The sequence below is a fragment of the Rutidosis leptorrhynchoides genome, chromosome 3 (genome assembly GCF_046630445.1).
Source record: "Rutidosis leptorrhynchoides isolate AG116_Rl617_1_P2 chromosome 3, CSIRO_AGI_Rlap_v1, whole genome shotgun sequence".
Classification (NCBI taxonomy): Eukaryota; Viridiplantae; Streptophyta; class Magnoliopsida; order Asterales; family Asteraceae; genus Rutidosis; species Rutidosis leptorrhynchoides.
This window is the reverse complement of record NC_092335.1, coordinates 657,451,237-657,462,683: the sequence shown is the minus strand read 5'-3', so window position 1 is coordinate 657,462,683 and position 11,447 is coordinate 657,451,237. Positions and strand designations below refer to the sequence as shown.

The following is an 11,447-nucleotide window of genomic DNA, read 5'->3' as shown; positions in this document are numbered from 1 at the left end:
TATCCCTAGCGTATGCATGCATGGTTGACTCCAATCAAGTAATCAAAGAGTGCGGAAGCATGTATCAAGTAGCCGAGTATGAACCTGAGAAACATATAGAAAACTGTCAACGAAAAACGTTGGTGAAATCATAGGTGTATTTGTAAACGTTGTTTTTGAACCACAAGATTTAGTATTCCCATAGTTGATTTTCAAAATCGTTTGCATTCCAAAAGTATTGTTCGCGAGCACCCAATTATCAAGACTTAACGTTTCCTTCCATAGAACCCCATCACAATAGTGTTAGAACATACACTGTTTCTCGAAAATATATTTCATCCGTAGACGGTAGCGAACCGTCCGTAATGAGGGTTTGTCAAACCCGTATGGCCACACAATATAAGTTCTCGCTTACACCCTGCAAGTGTAACTAATGATAATCGAATTGAGGATTTTTGTTCTAACTCGCTGTGGAATGTTTGTTTCATCGTACTTGTGTTCAAAGTATAAAAGTAAGTAGTACAAAATGCGACAAAGTATATGTTTCTCAGCCCACAATTTAAAGTATAAAAAGTTGTTGAAAAGGTGGAACTATGATCTCACCTCGAGTGCACGAGTATAAAAGTACTTCACAAAGTAACGTATGCATGAAAGTTGCTTAGCCTTGACCTAAACAAGTAAGTTGTGTCAATTAACCGGTTACGACACAAGGTCGGGTGAAATGTGTTCAATTAGTCCTATGGCTCGTTATGACTCGAATAGTATAGCATGTGAATCACGTTGTCAAGTTTCATGCAAGAATCAAGTATAAAATAAGATTAGAACGATTGTATAAGTGTTTTGTTAAGTTTGACTAAAAGTCAAACTTGGTCAAAGTCAACGAAAAAGTCAACACGTTCGGGTCGGGTCCCAAACTATTTTTCTAAGCTTAGAAGTCATATATGAGCATGTTGGCCAAGTTACATGTTAATCGGAGGTGCGTAGCATAGCAAACATTTTTCGAAATTTGACAAAGTAGGTCAGAACCCAAACACGGCTATTGCCGCGCCGCGGCCAGAGGTGTCGCGCCGCGACAAATAACGTGGTCTGGTGCCTGGTCAGTTTCAAAAGTTCAAGTCTTGATCCAAAATTCAATTTAGCACAAAACGCAAACCGTAAACACTTAGAATACGCATCTTATATCATTGGAAAGCTCTTTTGACAAGGAATACAATTAACTACCTTTCACAAGCAAAAACATCAATTACAATAACCGAAAACTCGTCAATTGATCAAGAAGGGTTTATTTTCAAAGTTTCAAGTTCGTAAAACGTATTTTATGATTCGGGAATCCAATTTACACATACGATATGCCGTTCCGAAGGTAATTAAGCATACAATGCATCTAAACACTTACTAACAACATTAACAAGCATTCAACGCATCAAAAGTTCATTTCAAAGTCTATCAAACCCTAACCAAAATTCACAAAAATCAATAATCATGTGTTTGAAGTTTTCTTAATCAACCTACGCATCAAAACGAAGCTAGTGATACTAGTAACACAATTAAAACATGAACTTTAACAATCAAACAACATTTAATCTTCCAAAATGCAAGATTAAGCAAACCCATTTCAAATGTTCAAACTAGTTACTCAAAACAACAAATCGAGCAAGTAAATCATATATTCATGCTAGACACGAGCCATAGACACTAATTAACACCATTTCAAATCAAAAACACGAATTTAGAGAAATCTAGAGTTTTAGAAATGTTACCCAAACGAGATGAAGTTGGTATCAAATTGTAGAGGATGAAGAGAGGATTCCAAATATGTAATCGGATTTGTTGTGAGCTTCCAAGATTGAATTTAGATGATGAATGAATGGAATGGGTTTGTGTGTGTGTTCTTGAGATGGAGAGAAAAGAGATGAGGGAGATGATGGAATGAATGAATGGTGGAAAAATGGGTTGACTAGTTGACCTAGTCAACTAGTTTGCCCATTTGGCAACTCCGGTCCCTCGAGTTTCAAAGCGGGTGCGGGATTTAACCGATCGAATATTTTTAAAACGCAAGTTAACGAGAGATGTTGTAATTAAATGACGGAATTATTATGAACGTTAGTCAACGGAAACTACGAATTTAAATAACGAAAGGTATTATTTAAAAAAAGACGGTGTTAAAAATAAATTTAACGGAAAAAGGCGGGATGTTACACTCAGGAGGCTTGATTACCCGAGGTTTTACCTTCTATGGGGAGCCAATGTATTCATTCATAGGAGGGTTTCCTTGGTTAACCAGAAAAGTGAACATTGAAACTCTCATCTTTTACCTTCTCAAATTTGGAAGATAAATTGATGCAAGTGGGAACTGTGAACCATAATTATCTGAGTATAAGTAAATTTATATCCCAAAATCAACCCTAAATAACTCAAGAATATAATATAATCATGAATATTCTACAGCTAAAACTATAATAAAAAATTTTTAAAAAATAAAATAAAATAAAAAATACACAAATTAACCTCCATTCATGTTTGTTAAGGCTGATCTTTTTGCTAGTTGATCGTAGTATTCTTTGTTGTGTTTGCTGTTAACATATCCGAACTTGCATCACCATTGTTCGGTTTTTCTTTAGCGAAAAACGGATCCCATTCGTGAACTCCTAAATACTCGCCTTCCTCTAATAACGAATACTTCCAACTAAGCTCTTCAACAAACTCATCATTCGTGCGGCCATCAATCATATCTTGTCTCATTTTCGTCACCTTGTCGATAATTGCTTCCACCGATACATCAAATGCATCTTTTAAACTCTCCAATTTGGAACGTGGATCAGCATATATCAATCTCGGTATCAAATTTATAACCTCCATTCTCATCAAGTTAACCTTCTCGGGATCAATTTGACTTAAACGTTGTTCTATACTTACATTCTTACGAATATCATCCTCTGGAATAAAAACCGAATATTTTGTATAGTTTTTCGGTATATGCCAAGTGTATTGCGTGTAAAAAGAACCTGGATGAAAGAATACGGGTATACAACCATCCAAAATCGAATCAAAAGCTGATCTTCGTGCATACGAATCACCTTGAGGTTGTAAACAAAAAACCGAACTTTGAAACATTTTCATAATACTGCTAGGCGAATGACACTTAGTTTCCCCAACTCCACATTCTAGTAACTTCGCGACACGTGAATTATTGCATTGCTTGATTAAACGTGATCTAATAGATTTAGGGTTACCTGGGCGTGGTGCACCTGCGAAACAAAACAACAATTTTCGCTCCATTTTCGTCATTTTATCTTGCCAATCGAAAACATCATAATCTTTAGACGGATGAAAATAAGTCGGATATGGAATAGCGAAATCGTTTGAATGCCATGGGCTCGATTCAATAAGAAGCATCGACATATTTCTTGCAGCCGGTAAGAACAAAAACTTATTCCCCCAATCCGATTCGTTTTCAGTTAATCTTATAAAATCCCAAGTGATTCGTCCTCCAACGAGAAAATGATCATGGCCGTTCATTATCTTCCATTCGTCTCTTTTTTGCAACCAATCGACAAGATCATGAGGCGCAGCGTCTCTAACAGAAATATTATACCCCCAAAGATACCTTGCAACATCAAACCCTGCGTAAAACGGGACAAAAATTGCAGCAGCCATTGACGAATCGTTCGTCAAGCATTCGTACTGTTTCATTCGATTGTTGAAAATAACATCAAGTGTAAATTGATTTGTGGCATACCAACCATTATCTGAAAACACACCTAGATCACTACTTTCTAGTTTGGGCCCAAGCCCATTATTCTTAACAAACTTACACATATCAAACCATTTGTTAATATTTCCACATTCTTTCATCATATCATCATTAAACCTTGAAGGAAGATCATAAACATAAATATATTTTCCACCACATGGATCATTTTTATTCCCTGCACTTTTCATTGCCTTCATGAACGGAAACACCTTATCGGTTTTCATGTTTTCGGATCGAGAAACATTAATGACAGATTTCACATTATTTAGCTCGTGATTAACAGCAAATTCGGGAACACCAAAATCAGAGTACAAGTATAACCAAAACAGAACACAAAGTACTAGTACTACACAAACACGAGTTTGTTGAAACATGTAGTTGCCTTTCTCCATTGACACGTGTCAAGCTGCCAACTGATTGGATGTCAAATGAACTATAAAGTGACACAAATTAGTTTGAATCAAAATCAAAAAGTGTTTATGATTGGGAACAAATGGAGATCAGTTAATTAGGTGATTTGATTATGTAAGGTAGTACGTAGTAGTGTAGTCCAAGGTATAAAAAGAATAAAATGAAGTGTGCGTTAGCGTGATACGCGCATTATCATACGAAAAGTGTGTTTAATGACTTTTTCATTGTGTCGGTGGCCTGTAACTATTTGCCACGTTTATGCTTAGGGCGTGATACTTACCGTAAGTTGTTAATTTTTCCGTAAGTTTAGCTCGAAACAAACTTCAAAATGAATTCCACTGATAAAATAAGGGAGATGCTATATTTAACCATATATCATATCATATTCATATTTATATTTAAATTATATTTGTATAAACATATCACATATACATTGTTTTTTACATTTATACTTGGAGTTATCATAATTAAATAATAATATTAAATTTTAAAATAATAATAATTTAAAACAAAAATCACACCGTTTATAAAAATTATTAATATTTATTTAATATTAATGATAATAGTAATAATAATTAATATTAATATAAATAATAATAATAATTAAAAAATAAACATAGATCTTAGAAATATGTTTAGGCTTATTATATTTATGTCTATAAACTCATTTTGATTAATTATATAAATATTCATTTTTGATACCGACTTTTCTATTTAAATCTGACATACTCTCCTCATCCCAATTTTATTGTCCTTAAACAGAAACATGCAGTTTAAAAAATGACATTATTACAATGTATTTTTTGTCAACTTACAAACATAACATATTCCTTTTATTAGAGGCTTCTCCGGGAAATGTGCAACCGGATATTAGCTAGTTTACAGATCATATGTTTAAAATATTAGTTTATTTGTAATGAAAAATTTTAGCTTTATAAGGAATTTAAAGTTTACATGGCTCATTTTTATATCTATAGTTTATATTAAAATTCTATAATGATGATGTCATTATTAGAATAATTCTTTTGTTAAGAAAAAATGAAAAAGAAAAAGAAAACAATCTAAGCTTTTAAAGTGATGTCATTAATCTAATTAATGACTAATTAAATTAAATCTACTTATTTATTTATTTCATGTTTCGAGAAAATATTCACTCTCATTAATTATTATTATATTATTATTATTCAAATTTTAATATGAGTTCTCTTTACGAGATTAATTACGTTATATATGTATGTGAAATACACGTCTCAATAAAAGGTTCTAATGTAAGCTTTTATGACAAGAAAAATAGTATTTGTGATGAAAATTGAAAGATGATGGTAAGAGAATAAATGTAGTTCATTTATTCTGACCAAGTTAAGTACATCAATGTGTTTGTAAAAACAACGAGAAGTTTCTTAGTCGAAATCCATCGGGTCATTAAACTAAATGACTTTAGCGTTTAAATTCACTTAATACCTAAAATATACCATTAAACTATTTCGTTCAAACAAACTCGTAATTCCACGGGTCATTTCACAAGTAATGAACATGAAAGTCCCTATTATTGAGACGTCTCTGCTTTGTATCTAACTTTTCATTTTACATGTATGTATATATTAAGGCCATAATAAAAATTTTCGTTATTCTTATCCATATCTATTATGAAATTGAACAATTAATTTTGAACAATTCAAAAAATAGTGGACGATATACTAAAGACGAGGGAATGATCACTTCTAGATAAAAACAAGAAATTACTTTATATGGTATTTATAAGACCATCTTTATCCCTGAAGGGGATGATGGGCGTGTTGCTGGGTGGGGTGGGGTGCTTGATGAGCGTGTTGTTAAACTGGTAAATAATGAGGTGGTGTGTTGAGTGGCGTGTTGGGTGATGTCTTAAAATCTGATTGAAAGTTGGGTAAAAAATAAGATAAAAACTAATTACAAAAAGGGAGGAAATACAGGCATGTTGCAAACTTTTCATGTGCTATGTTGAAGCACTTGGACCAACACACACACCAGCACGCCTTGTTATGGTGTGCTAGGTGGCGTGTTGGCCAACACACCCCCCCCCCAAACATGCGGGGTCAAAGAGGGTCTAAGGGTTGCATTTAACATTTCCAATAATAATAATAATAATAATTGATATTAATATTAATATAAATAATAATAAAAATATATAATAATATTTAATATTACGTATTAAAAAAATATGATTCTCAGATGGTGGGGAGAGATTGATATTTGAGCCTGCATCCAGATATGAGAATATTCAAATTTAAATTTAAATTTTTTTTTTATTTTATTTAATGTTTTTTGGCGAAAAACGAATTATTATAAATAAAGAAAAATAGATCTGATGATCTAGAGCGTTACATGAGTTGTTACATTGACATATATGAATCTGTTTGACTTTACTCATTACAATTGCATTAGTACAACAATAATCTAGAAAACACCCCGATACAACCACAATCGATGAACAGAAGCTGATGCTTCCTTGAGGTAACCGCCATATAGACTACCGAATCTTGAAAAAAGTCCTCACCTGAATCGAAGTTAGCATCGATGAACAACAATCCACGAGCCCACCCACCAAACCGCATCAACCCCAAACAAATAACATTGAACCAAATCGCTCGCCGGACAACCCTAGAACACCCACCTCGAGACCGCATCAACCAACAACCCAAATCATAACCCCGTTAGTCAGCACAACCAAGCAAACCCAACAACAATCAACTCGGAAACCCTAACCTGTCAAAGCCCTACCATCCGGAAGATCGGGAACCAACCGAGAAAACTACTCCAGGAGACCAATCTTTGGGCGATTAACAACCTTAAAGTCACTAAGGCGGCAACAACACCGGACCATTCCGAACCGAAACCGGCGACGAGGAAGATGGAACGAGCGAGATCAAACCCAACGAAACCGCTAAGGGCCAAACGAACCTAAAGCCCACAACACCGAACAAGCCCACTCAAAACCCAAACTACCTAGCCGAAAACAAGCCCAAGCCAACACAAGTCCCAAACCAACCAGGCACGTAAACCCTAAAACTAGTGTGGCCCAAAAAAGGTCCACTAGTCACCTGTCAAAAAGTCCGGCCAGATCGCCGAACTCCGGCGAGCACTAAAGTTGACTAGGTAAATGCATTTAATGTTAGATAGATTTATTAATATACTTATATTTACGGAATTTAAAATGCTACTAGCTCTTGTTTCTTTGTAATTGTGTTTATTTTACTTGAAGTTTGTATTTAGGCTAAACAAGTTTTATGGGCCAGGCCCGCTACGCTTGATAGCGTTATTGTGAATGTCCAGGACCTCCTATTCGACTATGCCTATAAAATATAAATACAACACCTAAGTCATCACTTTTCAGACACTTAGACCCTGTTTGGCTCACGAAATTCAATGAAATTCCGACAGAATTGAAATTGAATTTAGACACGACGCCAGACGGCGCTTTCCTGTAGCAGAGAACACATTTTCTCTCTCAAATAGTACTTTCTCACTCTAGACTTGAAGACTTAGCAGCAGAGCGCTAGACGGACCAATTCTCATTTTGGCTCCGTAAGATTGATTAAGCCATGCCACGGTTTCAAACCGTGATCGGGTCTGCAGGGAACCGTCCCGAGGGTATACATCACTCGACAATCCACCACAACACGCTAAAGAGTTCTAGTCATGTATTGATATAAGCCGTTGGACGGAATTAGGTATCAACAACCTATATATATTGTTGAAAAACAAAAATATTTCAATATCTGTATCTTGATTATAAATTCGGCTTCATTGATTTTGATAACTAAAAATCAAAAGTTGTTTAATCATGTTGAACTAGAGGCACACAAAGAGGCATATAATATACTACACTTTTATTTAATATTTGGTATTTGATTTGTGGTGAATCATTGACATTGAAAGTAACTCCCTACAATGGCAACATGCTTATACCACATCTATCTATTTCTACATATATGATCAGATGACAAAATTATATTGTAAAATAAATAGAAGCTAACTCAAGGAAGACAAGCAGAGTGCTTAGACCATTGAAATTCCATCGTTTTATTGATGATTATGAGATCTTTAATTCTCTTCCAATCATGAAGAACCTTTATCAAGTCAGCAGCTTTATTTTTGATAGTACCACAACAAGCAGCATGAAAGACTGAAACAACCTTGATATCTTTGCTATCATCACAAAATGTACTAACATATTTTGAGTCCAAAACTTTAAATTCGATTCCCAACCTTTTAAAAGCTCCTTCAAACTTCAAGTCATTAAGTATATCTTGTTCTTTTTTCCCGGATGAATTATGTCTTCTTTCATACCATTCATCAAATAACGCAATCGTCTTGTTATTCGATCTAATCATATAGAAACCGGTGTTTATCTCGTTATCCAATGAGTACTGATTTCCGTTAAACCATTGTGCACTAGCTTGAAGATCAAGGGTTTCGTTTAACATTAGATGTGGAAATGGATTCCTTAACCATACCACATCCGTATCCTATGAATTCAACCCACAATTACATTACAATTACAATATACTATTATATTATAGCGATTGGAACTAAAGAAATTACACAACATATTTGATATCCATACATTATAAATATATTGTAAATGTAAATACTGGAAAATTTCTCAATATAATTTTTACCATCGCCTTATAAAAGTGTTAAATTTCAATTGAGTATAAACGATATATGCATATTATTGTAAAACTTTCATTTTAGGTAATATATGATGACGCATAATCATCTCTTCCGGTCAAAATTCCGGTAGCGTGGCAACCACCTCATCTGATTTATGAGGTGTTGCCTATGTGGATGACACATGACATGTATTACGTCAATCATTTTAAAAACCATTAATCAAGTACTCCGTAATCAATTCATCTTATAAGTCAACGGGCCTGTTTACTTTCGACTTAATGATATGTTTCTTACATCTCTTAATTCGGTAAGTAAAATTATAGTTTTTATTTCAACTAATCTGCGACTTAATCTGAAATTTAGTCTGTTTTTAGGAGACATAGAATCAGAAGAGTCCAATGGAAACAAATGCAAATTCGGAAAAAAGTAAACAGCCCCAAAATCATTGGTGAAAACTTAACTTAAAAATTGAGTTACCGTAAAAATAAAGTTGTATCCTCTTCGAAGAACATCTCTGAGAAAGGCGGTTCTTAGCCACATCATCTTTAAGAAGCCTTCAGACATGAAGGCCTTCTCACCAACAAAATCATCTTCATTTGTTTTCACTCTGTAACAATGTAACTTAAGAAACATACATCGTTCATACGCAATTTGATCAACGGCCACGATCAAAAGATGATTCGTTAATCCACGTGTATCTTCACCTAGCCAAAATCCGTCTAAGAATATGTCGAACATCGATTTATCACCCTCGATGTATGCTTCGTTCACTACGGCTATGATCACAGTTTTGTTCACATTTGAAGCTCCCTTTAATGCTTCTTCCAACTCATCTCTATAAATCGATGTGTTATTCTGTAATTACATAATAAAAATGATAACTTTAATATTTGGTATTCAGTTAATTAAACAGATTACGTGAAAGATGAAGCTTACATTGGATAATGAGGGGGTAGTACTCATCGAGATTACGGATACGGATGGGCTATTTTTAGATACATAATAATAGATTAATAATAAGCATGTAAGAAATAGAGTTGGAAGGCCAAATTTTGAGATTCCAGCTTGTTTTGATGAAATCATGGTTGCTATGGATAGTTTTATAAATATATGTGATTAGGTGGTAGTGGGTTGGTGGTTTGAGGTGGCCGGAAAAAGTTTAACGGTTTATTGTTGGCCGGAAATTGTAATGATGGGTTCAGATGGGAGTACTTTATGTTGGACTTTATAATAAATATGGAGTAGTAATAATTTGTATATATTTGTTAATCAATACGGAGTAATTGATTTGAGACAATTCGATGTAAATACTACATAGTACTGTAATTGACTAGAGACGAAGTTGTGATGTGGTCCAGCGGTTGATGGCATATCTCTTTTCGGGGAGGTCAGGAGTTCGACCCTCATTGGCTACATATTAAAAACACAATTTCATCTCTGTCATAGGGTTTTACTTGGCCGTGCTCTTGGAGCGGTTTCAAGGTTTCCTCCCGGACAGCGATGGGGGCGAGGTTATTATCGCTGCATCGGCATAGTCGAAAAGGAATATGATCGCAACGGGTGGTTTAGTCCTCCTCTATTCTAAGGGTTTTTGATAGGGTCGGCCTTTCTCTCCGGCAGTGGTCCAACCTTAGTCTATGAGAAATGCAACTAGTGGCCCCTCATTTGATCTTGGTGTGGAACCTGATGGCTAAGAAGAAAGCTTTAGAAGTGAGATCTCAAGCTGTCTGCATTCCTCGAGTGATTCCAATCGCGGTTCAAGAAAGAAAAGAAAAGACTAGAGAGTATTAAATTGGTGGAAGGACTTAGTCGGAATTTTTTTTTTTTTTGTACCTATTTTTTACAATGGAGCATAAAATTATGACACTTATAAAAGATAATGGAAAATAAATTTGAAAAAGGAAATATTAAATTGGGGGTGGAATGAGTATTAAAAAGTAGAAACGAGATCCTCAAGAAGTGAGGTGGTATTAATATTTGAGCCCACACCATGATCTGAGAGTGAGTGTGTTCAACTTTTATTAAAGATGGTAGGAGAACAAAAAAATATTTGGTTGATTTTTATATAATTTTCTGGAATTTAAAATGTTTTATTCAATACTACTATATATTTTTTTTAAATTGTCAGATGTTAAAAGTCATAGTGGACAGAAGTTGGGATGTTCATTGAATGGTTTATTTTCTGAAGATCAATCAACTCGAATTAACTATTATAATTTATAACTTTTAATTTCAAAGTGGTACTTGTGTTTGTTATTCCTTTAATTACTCAGGTCTTCATAATGGTTCTTTATGCAGCTTTTGTGTTATGTTACTTTGACAAGGTCACTTTTTTATTTTAAAATTTTAATTTGATAGTAGAGAATCGAGATAAACACTAATTTCTTATTTATTTGAATTTATTTGGTTTGGAAATTTTTAATTTGATTATTAGTATTCTAAAAATATTTTTGAAAATCGATTAATCCAAGCATTATGAAATGTCCCGTTCATATTGATTATAAACGTTCCATATTAATTGATTTCGTTGCGAGATTTTGACCTCTATATGAGACGTTTTTCAAAGACTGCATTCATTTTTAAAACAACCATAACCTTTATTTTATCAATAAAGGTTTTAAAAACATTACGTAGATTATCAAATAAT

At 34.1% G+C, this 11,447-nt stretch overlaps 2 protein-coding genes across 2 annotated transcripts; both read right to left on the bottom strand.

Annotated features, from left to right (window-relative positions):
- Positions 1 to 2,520: 2,520 nt before the first annotated feature.
- On the bottom strand, positions 2,521 to 4,125 carry LOC139902528 (xyloglucan galactosyltransferase MUR3-like). Its single transcript, XM_071885140.1, has one exon. The coding sequence runs from the start codon at positions 4,123 to 4,125 to the stop codon at positions 2,521 to 2,523; it is 1,605 nt and encodes a 534-aa protein (XP_071741241.1).
- Positions 4,126 to 8,100: 3,975 nt separating this feature from the next.
- LOC139899215 (uncharacterized protein At1g28695-like) lies at positions 8,101 to 10,047 on the bottom strand. Its single transcript, XM_071882039.1, has 3 exons — positions 9,737 to 10,047; positions 9,278 to 9,655; positions 8,101 to 8,652 (listed from the first exon to the last, which is right to left on the bottom strand). The coding sequence occupies exons 1-3, from the start codon at positions 9,881 to 9,883 to the stop codon at positions 8,161 to 8,163; spliced, it is 1,017 nt and encodes a 338-aa protein (XP_071738140.1). The 5' UTR covers positions 9,884 to 10,047; the 3' UTR covers positions 8,101 to 8,160.
- Between the last annotated feature and the right edge of the window lie 1,400 nt (positions 10,048 to 11,447).

Excerpts from the sequence above, each read along its gene's own strand:
- LOC139902528 (XM_071885140.1), bottom strand. The coding sequence starts at position 4,125 with ATGGAGAAAGGCAACTACATGTTTCAACAAACTCGTGTTTGTGTAGTA.
- LOC139899215 (XM_071882039.1), bottom strand. The coding sequence starts at position 9,883 with ATGATTTCATCAAAACAAGCTGGAATCTCAAAATTTGGCCTTCCAACT. Across the intron at positions 9,656-9,736 it reads CTACCCCCTCATTATCCAAT|AATAACACATCGATTTATAG; the intron begins GTAAGCTTCATC and ends ATGTAATTACAG. Across the intron at positions 8,653-9,277 it reads GATACAACTTTATTTTTACG|GATACGGATGTGGTATGGTT; the intron begins GTAACTCAATTT and ends TTGAATTCATAG.